Below are 18,728 nucleotides of genomic sequence, written 5' to 3' on the forward strand. Positions count from 1 at the left end.
TGAATATTTCGATTTTCAATTTGCAGGGGGTTCACAATTCGAGGGAGGATTTTCGATTTCGAAGATTAAATATTTTTCAGTTTTCGTTTTAGAATTCAAAGGTGTTTGCTTAAAATTTTTTAACACCATGTTATCGTTATTTCAGATATGTTTTCAGTGTTAGACTTCATGTCGAACTTTAATTTGCCATATTGTTGAAAGCTTAAAAGTTCTAAAGAGGTTTTATTAGAAACGTATCCTCTAATTGGCTTATTACAATATATAGACCCAATGAAATGAAAATATTTATTAATTGCAGAGTAATTTAGGAGAATGTTTTCAGATAATGTCAATAATTCATGCTGATTTTTCTCTACTGCGCCCATTCACCTTGGTAGCTGTACAGAACATATTTATGTTATCAATTTTCTGTATTCAAACGTTGAAGAAAATTTCAAAGAATAGTCGACAAGAGAGTGGAACCGATAGAATAGGCTTCACTTAACTGGTTTTTTTAATAAAATCGAAACAGGGTAAATTATTCGGTTGACCTGAGATCTCGATACATTGACATTGGATTTTACGGTGAACGTCTCAAAAATCCTTTTTTTCTTTTAATCATGATGAATTCGACCAAAGCTTGTAATGTTTTTGCTTCTCGCCTATTTGGATACAACACAGGAAAAGTTCTTCATATCAAAAATAACAAAGTTGGTTTTCTAAATCGCGCAATTCAACTGGCTATCATTGGATATGTTTTATTGTGAGTTGTTTTTTTTCTCATTAAATTATGTTGAAATGTTTATGTTTGTTGCATTCTGTCATTTCTACTCACTTCATCATTCATCAATATACAACATGGCTACATACCATTGCATTGTAATGATTCTACTACGGCGATTTTTTAAAATAAATTCCATGTCTTGGGCAGGGGAAACGTGTCACTTAATGAGCATTGCTTCACGGTAAATATGCATACTAGTGCATTTTTATGAAAATACAAGTTTTAATTTATAGAAGGGCCCAAAATTTGTCTGCCAAATCGGCCAGTTATCATATAGTTTCCCCAAAGCAACACATTTTATTGATGGAATGAGCAGAACCTTGATTCGATTTTTTTAATGACCAGTTATGTTATCATATACAAGAAAGGCTATCAATCTGTGGATGTTGGACTCAGTTCAGTCGTAACAAAAGTCAAAGGAACAGCTTTCACCAATTTGTCCATTCAGTTTCCCATCAAGATTGGCAACGAGAGTAAGCCAAATATCCTGTTTGACGGTCCAAGAAATTGGGATTCTTCAGACTATGTAATACCTCATCAAGTATGTTGTGTATGTTTACACGGGAAAATATGTTAATATTTTGCTAAATGTGCGAAATAGAGATAAAAATTTAAAAAATTACATCAAGATTTAAATGACTACACATAAATAAGCATGCATCAGATAAGTCTTTCAAATTGAAAAATAATTCATAAGCTCTGAAAATCCAAACATTTATTTTTGCATTATTTTTTTCTTATTTATTTAATATTGAAAATAACTTCTAAATTAACAATAGATTTTCCTTTACACTACATATGTACAAGCTTATCTTTTTTCTTCAGTCTTAAGATATCAAAGCGTTTTTAACTGCATTAATCAATAAATCAATGGAACATTTCAAACATGTCCTTAAATTACTCAGCAAAAAAATATAAAAAATATATATTATTACTCAGCAAAGCTTTTAAAGTATTGGAAAGAATGCTGTAATCATATCATTTCACAATAAGAGAAACTCTGGCTAGCTATGGTGCAAAAGTATATTAGCGAAAATCTTATTGCAAACGGAAATGATCAACTTGAAATTCAAAATTTCTTTTTTAAAGGAAAATGACGTCGTTTTTATAATGACCAACATGATAATCACTCCTAGACAACAACAAGGCACGTGTCCCGAGCTTGATGAGTACGAGGATGCCAAATGTCAGAATGACACACATTGTGTTGCTAACAAGCCTATTGATAATGGACACGGTATGTTTTGCAGCAACTGTAAATAAATAAATCCCTAATCCTGAATTAACATGTGACGTTTTGCTAAGGATACGAAGCTTGCCTGAAGACACCAGTATTGTCCGTCCCAGTCTTTTTCTTCGTACATCCAATCATTTGAGGGATTTTAAAGCATTTTTTTAAAATTCAGACTTAACATCCATTTGAGCTGGAAGAAAGTGTTCTAGTTGTATATTTTGGAACAAAATCAATCAGTTCATTTTGCCACAGTTCTTCAATTTGTTTTCTTTTATAAATTTTAGGTGTTATGACTGGCAGGTGTGTAAAACCTGACAGACCTCCTTTTGTAAACGACGCAGAAAAACCGAATGTTTGTGAAATTTATGCATGGTGTCCTGTGGAATATGATCAACTACCCATGCCTGGAACAAACTTTGGACATCGTTTAAACAGGTTTGAGCAAAATTTAAGTTGTTTAAGATATATTAGTGCACTAAAGTACTTATTACACAGACATGCACTTTAATACTATAGACTACTCTTTAACTCTTATGTAATGAAGAGAGTTTATATATAGACACTTACGTTTCAACATGAAGTCTCTTCTGTTGAAACACAAGATTTGAGTATATAAAGACTGTAGTTTCAACATCAAATCACTCCTGATGAAGACTTTAGATGAGATTTTACAAAACTCTATAGTTAAACGTCTGATAAACCAGACTGGAATTTACAAGAGCTTGAGTTGCAACATTATAAAAACTCCACACAAACGTTAGCTAAAATTTCTTCCCAATCTGTGTTTGACTAGATATAATTGAAGGTACAACATTAAACCAAGCTTAAACAAAGTTTGACTTCTGTGAATTCTAGCTCCGAATACTTGTTGAAAGAGGCCATTGACTTCACAATTCTTGTCAAAAACAGCGTTCTATTTCCTGCTTTTGGTGTTCGTGTGTAAGTATAATCTCCGCCATCTTTTATGCTGTTTATGGAGCTTGTAGTGTGGTATAATGCTGTCTGTAATTTTCATGTTAATCCAGTTTTATCACTGAAGCTAATTATTTAAAAATGCAGTGAATTATAAATCAAAGAATGTGGACTTATTTTTTTGCAGTCGAACGATTTTTTTTTCAACATAACGATATTTTTCCAAGTACGGTTTTATGTTTCGGCATGGTCTCACCTATGCCTCCATCTATGTCTGCCTATTGTATCGACGTGGATCCTCTTTATTCACTCGCATATATTGTGTGTTCTTTTGGACGATCATCATTGTTTTACTTACTAGAGCAAGTCTAAATTCCTAATGAATAGACTACACATGCTCTCTATTCTCATAAAATTTCACAATCTTCATTTCGATCGAGGTCAATAGCAACAGCAACATTAACAGGGACTGCATTAAGCTGAACTTCAATCCAACTATGTAGCTATTATGGAAGTAGTAGAGTTGAATTGTATAATTATATTGCCAATTTTACGTTGAATTCCCTTTTAAGACAATCTTAAAATGCCAGCCTTAAGGAGTATAGAAAGAGAATTATCGCGCTTGTGCTCTTTAATTAAGACAACACTAGGTTTTGTTATGTTTTTATTTATAGACGAAACATTAATGATCATGAGAATGAGACATATTTAAGGCAGTGCACTTATGGCAAAATTGGAACGAATGGGATTAAGGATCGATTGTGTCCTATATTCAAATTGCAAAACATCTTTGACGAGATTCATGACACAACTTTTTCCGATGCTGCAATAAAGGTCATTGTTATACATTGAATTATTGTATGTCGGTATTACACTTATTTGAAAGCTCATTTACTATATCAAATGACTAAATTTTCTGGCTGCTGGCTTTTCGTGAGCATGCAAAACAAGATTGAACGGTAATGACACAAGCAAAACAATGTAGGGTTTTTGTTTCAGGATTTTTGCCATGTTATCTATCAAAGCCACTTTAAAGCGTATTAATATCATGTTCAAAGAAGCATTGATTAATTGAAAATTATTGAAGGAAAACTTTTGCCGTTGTCGTTAAAACATTCTTGAAATATTATATTGAGCATCTTGAAGTTCTTCTCCCCATCTTCCGCATTTACATATTAAATACTGTTGTCATTATAGGGTGGTGTTGTCGGGATCAATATCAAGTGGGATTGTGATTTTGACTTCGGTGTGAGGAATTGTCAACCTTATTATTCGTTTTTAGGTATAAAGGATCCGTTCTTTGAAAAAAAAAGCATTAGTAGCGGATTCATCGTCAGTAAAAATCAATTATAGTTGCTCAATTTTAAATTTGATATATCTTGACTAGAAAACATACGTTTATGTTTTTCAAAATTGAATTAAAAATGTAAATATGTAGCTATAAAGATGAACTGTTGCATTTCTGTATGAGCTTACAACATATTTATTGTTTTCTGTTGAAATCCTTACTTTAAGCACTTTTGTAATTTTTGCAGGATTGACGATCCTAACGTACAGATTGCTAAAGGTTATAACTTCAGGTTACAACTGTATGATTCTTTTCTTGAAACCAAGTTTGATTTGAACACCCATTTTTGCTTTTTAATAAAAAAATTTTAATTCTCCTATTTCAGATTTGCAAGATTTGATGTGGAAAATAATACACAATACAGAACGTTGATAAAAGCCTACGGCATTCGATTTGTTATATTGGTCGATGCGAAGGTAGACAATTAAGTTTTGTTTTCTTGGTCGGGAAAGTGAATGAATGATTTTTACACGACCAGATGCCGCAATATTTTTTCGACCTTTAAAAGGTAGAAAACTTGCAGCTTATCTAATTTTAGGCCCGCAAGTTTGACATCGTTCCGCTTTTACGAAATCTTGGTGCAGGATTGGCCTTGTTGAGCTTAGTAAATATGCATTTAATATTTCTCCAGATTTTAAGTTCAAGTATTTACCAGAACATGTTTTTAAAGAGATTATTGTCTGAAAATTTAGCAGCAGTAAAAATGTCTCATATGGTAATTATTTTTCATCCTAGGCTACCATAATTTGCGACTTTTGTGTTGTAAACTTATCAAAGAAAAAACGTTTCTATCGAGAAAAAATATATGAATACGTTGATGGTTCTGAACCAAACACAAATGAAATGAGGCGAGTCAATTTTTTGTCTCTGATAAAGAGTTTTTTAATTTTATTATGAAAACAAAGTAGTAGCTAGTGTTCCCTATGTCTTCATTTTGAGAAATGAACTAGACAGTACAGGAGTCACCTGTGAGATTGAGATTTTTTATTAGCGGCAAAATTGTTCATCATGAAAATTTACAGTTGTGTAGTAAAAAATAAAGTTGTGTAGTCATTTACATTCATCTGCGAGGAAAAATTGTGCAGCTTTCGTAGTCCAAAACGTATAGTAGAGAGCTTTAGCAAAGACTACGAGTAAGACTACGAGTACGATTTACGTCATTTCGGCGCGAAAACATTGTTGCGCCAACAAAAACACGTAGCCGTCATCAATCTCAGTAAGATGTTTTGTAAAGTAGTCGCGACTACGATGTCCAAAGTAGGTATATTTCTTCATTCTGTAAGAAATTAGTTTACAGTACTATTTTCGAGCATCAGGCTTTGAACCTTTTGAGCGCAGATGTACATTAACCTGCAAAACTTTCATGTATTTACGCAAAGTGAAAGGTAAACAAACAATAAAATAGTACAAATATATTGTACATAAAACTTAAAATAGTGAAGATTTCTCAGTCTAAAGAGTCCTATCTTCTTGCAAAATCAGTATTACCGATTTGTTGATATCATTATTGACAAATAGATAAACTTCCGTGTTTTACTTGTTCTGTTGTTTAGACTATTCCACACGGTCAAACTTCGTACTCGTTGTCGTAGTCGTACTCTTGCTAAAGAGTATATTTGTACGAACAGACGATCTATACAAACACTAACGTCAACTACTTAGCTACTGGGTAACGTTTGAGAAATGAAAATGTAATTTCAGTTTTATTACTTTTAGAGTTGACTCTCATAATGATCCTTTTCTTTATCGAGCTCTATCCACAGTGCTGTGTTGATGGATATATGTCAGATAAGTACAGAACAGAACATATTATTGCAATTCACAATATAATATCTCCTTAACCTTATGGAAAATAGCTAGTTGTCCTTGAGATATATTTTTGACCATTTCAATTCGTTGAATGTCTTGTGTCGTGTGAACTTTTTGCAATAATTCCTTCGATAAATTTGCTATCTTCTTAGCACACACATCTACTGCCCTAGATGAAAAAAACGTATTTATAAACGATCTCTTGCGTAGAATGAAGTTTTTATGACATTAATTCCTTCGAAATTTCATTTAACAGAATACATTCGTTATTAGTTTGATTTAGAAATAATTACAAGAATATTTAAAATGCATTTCTTAGTAGAGTGTGAAATCACCGGTAAAATCACCACAGACAAAAGTTAATTTTCAATGAACAGACATTCTCATATGAATATAAAACCGCCTTTGATGTTTTCACGCGTCGGTTTATGATATGATGCTTCATTTAGAAACTGGTAGAGTACCTTGTTAAAATTTGCTTCCATTGTTTGGGTAATTTTTGGAGATCAACTGCAACATTAACAAAAAGGAAAATACATCAACTCATGATGCAAACAATTTTGTAAATACACCGCCGCCCCCGATTTTTTAATCATATATCCACTAACTATAGTTTAAACATGGATCTTCTTCCTCGTTACTGCTATCGTCACTGTCCCCCTGTGAACCGTCAGACCTTTCATTATCATATTCATTATCATCATCATCAATATCCCCAATTGTACTTTCATCATTTCCGGAAGCATCTTCAAAATCGTCACTTGTTTCATCATTCTTATTGCAATCGTCAACAACAGCCTTATCAACTTCCGTTACTGTGTGACATTCATTATCCCTAAGAATACATGAGTTCGTAACATGTTTATCAATGACTATTCCTGTTTGTTGCTCTATGTCTTCAAAACTTCTCGACTTTTTGTTTACTGAAATTGTGTTTCGTCTTTCTTCAGGACTCATCTTTTCTAACATGATCTAAATAGAAACCATACATGTCAAAATGACCTTATTTTACCTGTAATTTTACTGTTATATAATGTTCCTAGTAGGTTTTCAGAAATTTGTCAATTAAACAAATATCAGGACTTGTTTTAAGACAAATAGATAGCAAGGAAGAATTTAAAATAGCCTGAAATCCAAATACAATGAAAAAATAACGTTCGAAAAATAAAACTATACGCTGTCGTTTTTATACATAGTGATTTCAACAATTTTACTTATACCTTGAAAAATGAATACAACTGTCTTTGCGTCCAAGATGTTCCAGCCTCTGTATAGAAGATCAATTCTTCATTAGGATCCATGGAGTTTTCGCACTAAAAATGCTAAGTCTCCTGAATATATCAACAATGTAAATTAGCATGTTAATCTTGTTGACTAATAAATCCTCTCCAGTCAAAAAACAAACAAACACGTTTTCCTATAAAGTAAATGGTTTGAACCCGTGAGTTTTGTTACATGTTTGTAGATGTAGATCGTTTTGACTCTGAAGATGACTACCGCTAAGGTTGTCGAAACGTCAGTCAATAACAACAAAAACAGTCCTTCTCAGGACTATACCAACCTGGACGATCTACATCTACTAACATGTAACGTTTTCCTATCTTCATAAAAATGTTATCATGTGAATCTCGAATTCAAAAGTTTAGTCTGATTTTTAAATTAGGGGAGATTTTCAGCTTTCATTTGTTATTTTTATTGCTATATAATTGAACATGATTGGCTATGAAAATATAATTTAAAAGTCTTTCTCTAGAATATTTATAGACTCGCATTTCGTTGTCATGACGTATGTGATTATCTTTCGATGCTGATAAATACCTCATAATACCATCGAGACAACTTCAATTCCCATTCCTTTTCGGTTAGCGCCAAAATATCTTGAAATACCATGAGTGGTATTTCAACCTTTGGGGCAAACGAAAAATTCAGTCATGATTTACATCAATACTCAAATGTTTCATTCACATAGACACTTCAATCATTTTCACTAACCAACCTCATCATAACAGTTTGGCGTTTTTCAACAAATCCATACGAACGCAGAAGATTACAATTGTCCAAATTTCCGTATGTATTGTATAATTCATCACCCTAAAAAGCGTAGACTCAGTTCTTGTAGAAATTTCATCTTATGCTGTCGAGCTAAAACTGTCAACTTACTTTGATAGATTCTGTTTAATATTACTTAAAATTTGAAGAAACGTTTGCTATCGTTCATAGTTATTAAGTCATCACATATTTTAAATGTTTTAAGTAAAATTTCAACAACTTTCATTCTCTGTTTTTATTGATCACTATCTAAAATACAACATGAAATCTGTACCTTAGCTACTTCTGTCGTTGTCACCATACTCAGAAATTTGTCACCAAACTCGAGATGTGAATTATTGTTAGTGACGTGATTTAAGATATCTGCCATGGGAACCATCGTTGGTTCAGCATTTTCACTGTCATCATGTGAAAAGCTATATGCCATGACAAAACCAGCCAGACGTTTGTATAGTACGAAGGTATGAACTGCTGGGCTAGACAAGTCGAAAATAAAGGAATTGTATAAACTTTTTTCTGTTTCCATGCATTGATCATTACTTACAACACTGACATAAAATATCTTGGTTTTTAGTTTTTTGAAAACTTTCCATCTTCTCCATATTTCATTCACTCGGCAAAATAGACTGACTTACGTTGTCCTAGTTCATATTTTAATTTTTTAAGAAGTAGTCAGGTTATAGTTTGAGCATTTATCGGTTGCACAAAAACTTAAGAGACTAAATCCTGGTAAAAAGATTTTTTCACTTTGTATCTTCTTACTCAAATAAGTCTTGGTAACTATTCATGAAAGGCAAGATATATTTATTATATCCCAATTCGATATTCATTAAGTCATCGTTAACGTGATCTTTAAGACCAATCAGCGTCAAGTAATCACGTTCATCTTCAGTCCAAAATATCGGTTGATTGAGGACATCTTCCTCGGGAATTAGGTCCAAATATGGTCTCCATTTTGATCTTGTATTAGTGTATTCGTATAGCAAAGTCAATAAAAGTGGTAACCACCGATTTCTAGACAATGGAAATGTAATTTTTTAAAGTGGATGGTTATAATATATGTTTGTATGTTCCTTTACACCGCTGTAATTATGCATATGTACTACAGCAAAGTGAAATGGCAATGCGTTTTCATATTTCCTTTCAACGAATTCTTAACAATTTAAGACAGATAGATAAATTTACAAAAATTTTGAGACATAGACGATGACGCACGTTGATTCGCAAAGCTGAGATGTCAATCCGTTGCCTTTTTTATTTATTCATAAAATTGACATCTTAAATTTGTTAACGAAGCAATCCAATAGGAATCTCCGCTTGGTAAGAAGGATATTTGATATGGCGTGATTGATGGGAAGAATAAAGACCAGTCAAACGCTTGCTTGACCTGCAAGAGGCGAAATAATTCATTGCTACCTGGTCTCTATATCTGGTATTTTTTTCGAAAACTCTAACACTTTTTGAGAAATCGCTGTGTTACTCGGCTCCAGTAAAATGGTTCTTGGAATTTGGAAAAGTGTTTCCCCTTCATCTATATCGTCCAAAGCTATCATTCCGAACCTATGACACGAACCTTGTTCCCGCACCGTAACCTAAACGAAAGAAAGAGTAGTACTAAATGACTATTGACTTGAACGATCGCAAGTTTCTTGCAACGCTGCTCATCATGGGTTGATGTTTCTTATGTACCCATATGTACCAAAGAATCGTGAAGGGATTAAATTAAATGAAAAGAAAAAGGCCAGGAAATACCTTTTTGCTCAATTCTAAACCAACCCTTTCGCACCATTTTAAAAACATTTCGACTAAAGTACAGTTAGTTTTAGTCGTCGTTCTTTGCCTCTTTAAAACAGGGGAATCTGCCATATTGGACATTTGTGAAATGAAATTAGCCGCTGACTACACAGACTACGGGACCAGTTTTTATGTCAAACTTCACATGTGTAAAGTGATCTATACATTGTTCAAATCCTCAAATTATCTTAATTTGAAAGTTCATCGATGGCATTGACCTTGTATTTTTACAACAAAAACCTTCAATTGAAATGAAAACAATGTAGAGTGGTCGACATGCGCAAGGCATGTTTTATTGCAAGACGGCGGCAATTTTTGAAGTGTTTTGTTGTGATTATTTTAATTTACATTTTGTTCAAAGTCCAAAACTCTATATGGAGAGAGGAATCTGTGTTGGAAACTGAGTTACCTACATTAGTCATACAACGTGGAAATGATCATTACTTCAAGCGCAATATCAAACTGAGTTTACAAACTTACACCAGAAATAGATTTCCGTGGGAAGAGAGAAAGCAAAAAACGAAATCTTTAAATTCACTGGCGTCACACGGTCGACTTAACGTTCATATCTGGCAGGATATATGTGGAATTGATCTTAGAAATTTAAAAATCATGTTTTATTTCCAAAATATCCTTCAAGACGATTTTATGTCAATGACACAAAATTCTCCCATGCATTGGGAAATTTTCATTTTGGTGAAAAGATATTTGGTTACATAGTTACTAAGACCACTGGAGACCACGTGTTTCAAATTCAAGGTGATTCTGTTGAATTCTGGCTTGGTAAAAACTCAAAACCATCATCTTCCAGATTGGTGTATTCAGGCAATCAGAATTTCCATACTAGAACCTTTGACTTGCTATTGATGGCTAAGACGAAATACTATTTTGAATTGTTGCATAAGAAATCTGATAAGGAAGATAATTTTAAACTCCTTTGGAAGACTCCAGGGGCATCAACATTTGTGGAGATTAGCGGGTACAATATTGCCACAATCTTGTCAGACATTTATTTGCAAGATGGTGAAATTGATAATTATAGCGAGGAGTTGAATGTTGCTGTCATTCATAAGAAACAAAAATTTCCAATGTTAAATAAAGATGAAAAATATCGTAATAACTTGTATAAACTACCTATCATACCAAATGAAGCTTTGAAAAATGTCCTACCCAGCTGTGAGTATTCTCCAAGTTATATTGTACATCATCAATTAAAAAACTACAAAGGTGTATGGGAAACACATTATAATTCACTGTACCCAGTTGATGACACAAATGTAACTCGCAATGGTTGGATTTGTCTTGGAAATGATCCAATCAGAGAGAATGAGGCACTTGACATTGTTAAAATGTATATGAATTATTTCCAGAAAGCTTGTAGCAGGTAAAAAGTGGGATAGGATTTAATTTCCTAACCATTGATGTTCCAATAATCAATATGGTTACATGAAGTGAATAATTGTACACAGTATCATTACATATGTGAACATGTTGATTATTCACACATAGTACAATCCTAAGAATTAATAAGGACAGTTTTTTTTGACTCTGAAGTAACTCTTTTTGACATTTTTTGGACTCTGAAGATGACTACCGCTAAGGTTGTCGAAACGTCAGTCAGCAACAACAAAAACAGTCCTTCTCAGGACTATACTAACCTGGACAATCTACATTTACAAACATGTAACAGGTTTTTTTGTGACTAAGGCTAAGAATGTCAAAACATCTTTCACCAGATGTGCTTCTCACGTCTTGACTAACTTGAGCAGTGAATCAACATTTACAAACTTGTAACAATTTTTTAAAATATTAACAATCAAACATTCCTTATCAGGATTTTTCTATTTTAAAGGTGCTACAAATTGAGGAGGATTCTTAGTGTGGAGAAGAACCATGACCCTGTTAATGGTGATCGCTATCTCCTTGAACTTGAGGTCACAGATGATAAAAATGTTTCCACTTTCAGGCTCTCTGAATACATCTACAAAAGTAATAAAAAAAGTGGCATTTGTTCACCAGTGGGCTATAAATGGAACAGAAATGCTACTGTAAATATTGTGTTGACAGTTGGCGGTAGACAGGGACGATGGCTGCAACATTTTATTAATAATCTTGAAGAGATATATCAAGAAACCAAAGATGAATTCCTAAATGTTATCATTATTGATTTTCACACTAAAGATATCGATATCAAACATGCTTTGGAAAAGAGTCGATTATACCGATATGTATTGCTCCACATGAAGTCTAAATTTCATAAATCAATTGGTTTGCAGTATGCCATGACTGTGGTGACAAATCCAAATGATATTGTATTTGTGTGTGATTTACACTTGTCCATGCCTGTCACTATCGTTGATCATATACGTAAGGTGAGGTTAGTTATATTAAACGAACGTTAAATAAAATAATAATGAATTCAAAATTGAAGTACCAAATTTATAATTTTGATTGTAGCTTATGGAATTCTTTGTAAGTAGAAATACTCACCTACCTCTAGTAAAAAGAGTGCTTACTGACTTACGGTATTTACACAGGCTTATGGAAACCTTTTACAAGAACTTGAGAGCAGATCAGTTCAAAGCCGAGGGTGCAAAACTTTGACTTTTGGTCTGGGACTTGCTTTCATCTGCACTCAAGTTCTCCCAAAAGTCTCTTTGGTTTGTAAACACAGTAAATATTGTTTATTTATGTGAAGAAAACAATGAACAAGGCAGGAGAGTAAAAGTCATTAGTTCACATTAAGTTTAGAGAATTTTTAACTTGTGTCAATAACCTATATTATAAACAGTTGAATAAACATTTGATTGTACAAAGATTGATTTTGTTTTGTATTGATCATTTGTACATGCTATCATGAATAATAAGAATAATAAACAAAACAAACACTAAATGTAGATATGATCTTTGCACTTTGCTGGACAATTTAAGCAATTGTCTCATGAACCTGATAAATTCAGGTGATTCAACGGGATTCGAACCCATGACCCTGCGGTGCCGGTGCACTGCTCTGACCAACTGAGCTATGAAGTCACACAGTGGTCAGCAGGTCAATTTTGTTGGGCTGATGTTTTCTCGTGAAAGGAATGTCATATGAAAGAATGTTTTATTCAGTGCTGTGTTTGAAATTAAATGTAGATATGATCTTCGCACTTTGTTGGACAATTCAACGAGAAAAGATCAGCGAAAATCATATCTACATTTAATTTCAAACATCGCACTGCATAAAACATTCTTTCATAAAACAAACACTGTCGTTACTTTATCTAAAATATAGTTAAACAATGACAGAGAATGTAATATAATGATAAAATATTGAAATGTCTTTCATTTAATGTTTGGTTTCTGTTGTTTTTTAGCATTGTATTCAGGGGAAAACCACATTTAATGCACTTTTGATTCGTCTGGACTGTGGTTATACTGTGAATCATCCCAATGGGCGCTGGGAACACGATGGATATGGACTTATAGCAATGTACAAGTCAGATTGGGATAGGTATGTACTTTGTATGTATAATGTAAGGTATCAATAATCGAAATAAAATCAAATCTTGGCATTTAAGCCACCAGAAGGGGAACCTCGCCATATTTGATTGGAAAACTATTATTCTATGTACGATGTATAATTTTGTTGCTTTGCAAAAAGACTACATGGATACTCAAAACATTGAATTTGGGAGATCAATCATGGAATATAATTTTTCCATTTAAAATCTATAAATCTTCTGGGTTAAAAAGAGCCTTACTCTAGAGTATTTTCTTATTTTAGAATTGGTGGCATGGACGTGGAACGATTTAGGCATGCCTGGGGTGGTGAAGACTGGGACCTAGTAGATAAAATCTTATCAGCCGGCCTGGAAATAGAACGCTTGAAGGTGCTTAACTTTTTTCATTTTTATCACACAAAAAAGGGAATGTGGAAAGATTCGGAACAAAAGTTGCCATGAAAATTTATTGTCGCATCAAGATTGAAAATTCTTTAAAAGGGACAACATATAATACCGGCTGCTAGTTGAATAAAAAAAATAAAAAATGTTTTGTAATAATATTTTTCAATCCGATTCATTCCTTTGATGTGTGAAGAACTAGATGGTCAGCCTTCGTTTATCATTGAAGACCTTATATTTTTAATGTCTGTCACTATGCTAAGCCCACACGTGCATAAAATATTGTTAGCTACGTTGATTCAAGCACGAAAGATTTTCCTCCATTGGAAATGTAATGCACAAGTGAGATTAGCACAGTGATCGGGCTTCGAAATTTTACAATAGCTTAATTTCTAAACGTCATTTTTATGTACACCTTGTAGAATGCTAATTAGAAGAAATCAAATGTTAACTTTGGCTAATAAACACAATAAGAAAAAATGAGATGAAATTAACAACCTAGAGGGTTTATCAAATCATGTTTGACATCAGTCGACATTTAGATTCTGCATGATTCAGCTGTAGTTGTTCCCCAAAGAGGCTTAAATGTTTGGGATTTTCTGAAGCTGAAATATACATATTTATCTATATTGTGTTTAATTGCATTTACCGCTCTATTGGGATTAATCACTTCAAAGTGATGATCGTGCAAATTCTAAATGTCGGTTGATTTCACAATGTACAATTGACGACACACCTAGTAAATGACCAATCAGAACACAACAGTTTAGGACACACCTAGTAAATGACCAATCAGAACACAGCACGTTTACAACACACCTAGTCACTGACCAATCAGAACACAACGACTTAAAACGTGCCGTATGAACGTGAAAGTCTGTAGTTGCACGAAGAACAGTTAGCCGAAGTCGAAATTATTCCACAGTGAAATATCTCTTGGAGTGCTTTGAAGAATTGTACAGGTAAACGTCTTGTTTCATGTTCTTTTGCATTGAGTAAACATTGGGACACTGCATGTGATGTTCATTAATGCAAAGTGCAGTGTGGCCTTTCCTTAAAGTTTTCGTCTTAGTAACTTTTCTTTCCTCTATGCTCAATTTTAGACATGAACATTCTTCTCTTAAACGACAAATAGTCATCAAATGAGATTGAGAAACAACGAACAAATGTTGGTGTATTCACCATGATCGTGGACTCTACAATTAAAGAAACTGGTTCTTGTTCACAGCGGTTGAAGAGAATTGTGGCTGTTGTCGACCATTTCCTTCTTCCCTTGAACTACATTACGAGTGAATAAAATGTTCAATGTAAGTATGTTATCAATGTTTTTCATTTATGGAAGTATAGTGTGAACTGACATTGGCTTCAATTGTCTTATGTAGAAACCTTCTGATCAAGAATGGACAATATACGTACTTTAATGAATTCTTCTGAACAATGATCAAGAATGAACAGCATACTTTAACGAGTTCTGAAGAATGATCAAGAATGAACAGCATACTTTAACGAGTTCTCTGAAGAATGATCAAGAATGAACAATATACTTTAATGAAGACCTTTGAACAATGATCAAGAATGAACAGCATACTTTAACGAGTTCTCTGAACAATGATCAAGAATGAACAGCATACTTTAACGAGTCCTCTGAACACTGATCTAGAATGGACAATATACTTTAATGAAGACCTTTGAACAATGATCAAGAATGAACAGCATACTGTAATGAAGTCTTTTGAACAATGATCAAGAATGAACAATATACTTTGATGAAGTCTTTTGAACAATGATCAAGAATAAGCAACATACTTTATTGAGATTGAAAAATACGTGACTTCTAATGTCCTAAAGTCCATCTCTACAAAGAATGCAAACACTAAACACTATTCTGGAGCAATGCATCCATCAGCCTAACGCCTGTTTCCATGGACAAGTCAATATTATAAACTTTTCAAAATCATTTTTCGTTGGCATTTTCCTGCGAAGATCGCGACTGGTCAATCAATCGCAATGATGAATAAAACCACGCCACTATCGAACGCCCAAATCTCAACATTATTTCATTGAAAATTTTTCGTAATAAAAACATGGAATTTTTTTAACATAAAAATCCAAAACCTATAAATCCTAATTTTCCGACTGGCTGTCGATATTTCCCATTTGATGCCGTAGGTGACATGCACAGTTGCAAGAAATGGCCAATCTTGTTTCTGTGCTTGCCATCGTCGACATAAAAGCGGGGATGTTTGTCAGGTAGCCTGAAAATTGGATACGATGGTTTCTCCATCAACGTTCTAAATTTTTCAAAAAACTATTTTGGGCTTTTTTGTGGCTGTCCTTGCTCAGCATCGGATCATTTCATCTTCACAATTGGCAAAGGATTCGTCGTTCATCGTAGTCTGTCGTCGAACTGCCAAAGATTCGTCGAAAACCGTGAGTGTAATAATAATAAACCTTTTATTTAGTCAGGCCTGTTAACAGGTCAAATCTCTAATATAATTCGGGCAATAGCAACAAAAAATCCTGGTGTTCAGTATATTCCACTGTAAGGCTATTTTTTAATGCAGGTTTGCAAATAAACATATTTAAAGAAATTTACATCTGCATTTTCAAAAATAGTCATAAGAGGTGATAAAAGTGTTCTTTTGATTGGAATAATCCAATTGTGTTTTTCGGTGCTGCTTTAATTATTTTTACAATTCGTTTATTAGTAAGCGTGAATTTGTATCAACTATTTTAAGTCTGTGACTGACATGCAACAATTGTGTTGTTTTATGTAATTTACCTTGGAAAAACCTCTGTGTGAATATACTGATTTAAGGAGCTACGCATGATCGCAGCGGCTGTTGCCTCGCAGAAGGATAGACAGGACCATAGCTTAGAATCGGAAATGCAAGTGAAGTTTGGCCAAAGGAAGGCAACTTCAACTTGGGGTTAGTGGGTACAAATGGTACCTTAGCGTAGAGGATGCAAATAGCATCTGTAAGAAGACCTTTGAAGACTGGATCAAGCGAGCAAGGCCTATTGAAGACCAAGGGAAGATCGTGGTTTTGGTGGAAAGAAAAATATCTCTCCCCTAGTACGGTAAGAGCATGCAGTCGTTGTAGTTGGCCAATTTCATGAACGGCTTTCTACATTGGCTATTAAGGCACTCCTGCATGGATCCCCTATAATGCATGAGTAGTTCAACCCACCTCGGTTGGAGGTCGCCCGTAGGTGCAACATGCACTAGGTTAAGTTAAGTTAAGGGCATGATGGGTTACCTCCTTCACGGGGCATTCCTTTTCAGGGCGGAATTCCGGTGTCATGCGCAGGTAGGAAGTTTAGATAGCTTAGGCATGCGCTGTAGTTGCGGCGGGTAGTTGCTACGCTCAGATAACGACTGTGGGGTTTGTACCTCTGAAGGATAAACCTCACTATCAAGAGAAATGAGTGAATTTTAAATGCTTGGAAGAAAACTTTCAATCTTGTCACTCATTCCTAAATCGACAAATAGATACTCGAGAAACGTATTTATTTTGTTAAGACATTTACAGTTTAGGGGCGGCGTGGCAATTACTGTAAATGTGTAAAAGGACATGTTGTTTTCTTATGAAGAAAACTTCATTCCTGGGAATTTCAATGCTGCAAGCCACAGCGAAAGCAGGCATAAAAATAAATTAATACACCAGGTCTAAGTATGCGGAATGCCTTCATAATAATCAATATAATCAATAAGAAAACACAGTTTCAATAAAAGTACATTGTTTTGTTTTTTATAATGGTTAATATGAAGACAAACCGCAGACCTTGTCACATATTTTACTTAATAGTTACACAAAGGTTTCCATGTTCACCATTTGCGTGTCTATCAAAGTCAACTATGTGATAATTGTCAAACTTAAACATAATTTAAATCAAGCGCTGCCGGTTGTTTGGTTAAATTATCGCCACTCTTCGATAACCAAACTTAACGTGTGCTTCTTCAAGTGATTTCAAAAAACATTGAATATCGTCCGACCGTACAAGTTATCTTGAAGTACTTTAATCTAATCCATGTCATACAGTCAGCGCTTGCTCCAATTTTAGGCGTTAGTGGCACCGGGCGCGCAAAGCACTGAACAGTGCAAAACAGGGACGCTTAGGTGGCGCTAGGTGCGACTGTTTTGGTTATGGATTAGATAAGAAAAACACACGTTGCAAGAAATTCCCATCAAATATATAATTTTCTCAGGCAAAGAAGAAAATTATCCAGTTCAGTGATCGGTTTAGTTTTGCTTTACATATATGTACGTTAAAATGGCGAATTACTTCCGAAACTGTAGTATATCTTTGACTACAAAAAATTTTGGACTTGAAGGTGCGTTTTGAAAAAATTTCACGGTTTCTTCTATTTTTTTGGCTTTTTGCATCGTTTCAAAGGTATGTAAAGTTTATTGTTTATATACATGGGTCCCCAGGCGCGGAACTTCGGCTTAAATCCCTGGTGGTTTTTTCCTGTTCAGTATTCTCCAAATTCTCGTACCTTTGTGTTCGGTATTGGTTTATACCGTTCAGGTTTTTCCATTAGGGATTTTTTATTTCGGTTAAGTCATAAAAAAACAGTGACCTTGGTGTGGGACTAAACTTGTACTACTTGTCATTTCCAACCATGGAACAAAAAGAAATGCAATTTGAAGGTTATGAATGCTTAGCTGAGCGAACCTAGGGTCTATCAGCTAAAATTTACAGCCGTCTTACTTTACGTTATAAAGTCTGCTTTTTAGAACAGTTTGGATGATTTTAGTTTAATCATTTTTCATATTTATTTACTTAACACATAATGTAATTGTGGAAGTTTATTTGCATGTATTTGAGCGCTCAAAGTTGGCCTTTAAGCATTTTAATGTTGAACCGGCGGTATAAAAAAGATCATAATTGTTTATTGTTTGTGACCTTAAATTGTGAAGTGTAATT

At 34.0% G+C, this 18,728-nt stretch overlaps 3 protein-coding genes across 5 annotated transcripts; 2 read left to right on the forward strand and 1 right to left on the reverse strand.

Moving 5' to 3' along the window:
- The first annotated feature begins 178 nt into the window (after window positions 1-178).
- Window positions 179-6,149, forward strand: LOC124435279 (P2X purinoceptor 4-like). The gene is made up of 12 exons (XM_046985216.1): window positions 179-742; window positions 1,109-1,304; window positions 1,853-2,000; window positions 2,282-2,432; window positions 2,853-2,936; window positions 3,584-3,743; window positions 4,107-4,204; window positions 4,445-4,489; window positions 4,583-4,673; window positions 4,796-4,861; window positions 4,993-5,105; window positions 5,974-6,149. The coding sequence occupies exons 1-12, from the start codon at window positions 600-602 to the stop codon at window positions 6,029-6,031; spliced, it is 1,353 nt and encodes a 450-aa protein (XP_046841172.1). The 5' UTR covers window positions 179-599; the 3' UTR covers window positions 6,032-6,149.
- Window positions 5,948-10,054, reverse strand: LOC124434951 (N-lysine methyltransferase setd6-like). 3 transcript variants are annotated; one of them, XR_006944945.1, is made up of 8 exons: window positions 9,868-10,054; window positions 9,532-9,707; window positions 8,878-9,129; window positions 8,390-8,591; window positions 8,063-8,157; window positions 7,885-7,971; window positions 7,287-7,379; window positions 6,954-7,038 (listed from the first exon to the last, which is right to left on the reverse strand). XR_006944945.1 is itself a non-coding variant. In XM_046984907.1 (6 exons), exons 2-6 carry the CDS (start codon window positions 7,954-7,956, stop codon window positions 6,067-6,069), a joined length of 744 nt encoding a protein of 247 aa, XP_046840863.1. In that variant the 5' UTR covers window positions 7,957-7,971; window positions 8,063-8,147; the 3' UTR covers window positions 5,948-6,066. The 3 variants fall into 3 exon arrangements, 2 of the variants coding, with proteins under 2 accessions (XP_046840863.1, XP_046840861.1); XM_046984907.1 differs by lacking the exons at window positions 8,390-8,591; window positions 8,878-9,129; window positions 9,532-9,707; window positions 9,868-10,054 and adding exons at window positions 5,948-6,235; window positions 6,531-6,576 and having other exon boundaries at window positions 6,675-7,038; window positions 8,063-8,147; XM_046984905.1 differs by lacking the exons at window positions 6,954-7,038; window positions 7,287-7,379 and having other exon boundaries at window positions 7,753-7,971.
- Window positions 10,055-10,075: 21 nt separating this feature from the next.
- LOC124434949 (beta-1,4-N-acetylgalactosaminyltransferase 3-like) lies at window positions 10,076-14,281 on the forward strand. Its single transcript, XM_046984903.1, is given in 5 exon segments — window positions 10,076-10,522; window positions 10,525-11,293; window positions 11,762-12,281; window positions 13,269-13,405; window positions 13,679-14,281. Coding segments are annotated over 5 exon segments (1,941 nt in total). The 5' UTR covers window positions 10,076-10,185; the 3' UTR covers window positions 13,857-14,281.
- Window positions 14,282-18,728: the final 4,447 nt, after the last annotated feature.

The sequence above is a fragment of the Xenia sp. Carnegie-2017 genome, unplaced genomic scaffold (assembly GCF_021976095.1).
Source record: "Xenia sp. Carnegie-2017 unplaced genomic scaffold, XeniaSp_v1 HiC_scaffold_14, whole genome shotgun sequence".
Classification (NCBI taxonomy): domain Eukaryota; kingdom Metazoa; phylum Cnidaria; class Anthozoa; order Malacalcyonacea; family Xeniidae; genus Xenia; species Xenia sp. Carnegie-2017.

What these genes read in the sequence shown, in the direction of transcription:
- LOC124435279 (XM_046985216.1), top strand. Translation starts at nt 600, where the DNA reads ATGATGAATTCGACCAAAGCTTGTAATGTTTTTGCTTCTCGCCTATTT. An exon ending in TTATATTGGTCGATGCGAAG is followed by an intron (nt 4,674 to 4,795) that starts GTAGACAATTAA and finishes ATCTAATTTTAG; the next exon opens with GCCCGCAAGTTTGACATCGT. An exon ending in GATTGGCCTTGTTGAGCTTA is followed by an intron (nt 4,862 to 4,992) that starts GTAAATATGCAT and finishes TTTTCATCCTAG; the next exon opens with GCTACCATAATTTGCGACTT.
- LOC124434951 (XM_046984905.1), bottom strand. Translation starts at nt 9,990, where the DNA reads ATGTCCAATATGGCAGATTCCCCTGTTTTAAAGAGGCAAAGAACGACG. An exon ending in GTTTAGAATTGAGCAAAAAG is followed by an intron (nt 9,708 to 9,867) that starts GTATTTCCTGGC and finishes TCTTTCGTTTAG; the next exon opens with GTTACGGTGCGGGAACAAGG. An exon ending in CGCCAAACTGTTATGATGAG is followed by an intron (nt 7,972 to 8,062) that starts GTTGGTTAGTGA and finishes TTTGCCCCAAAG; the next exon opens with GTTGAAATACCACTCATGGT.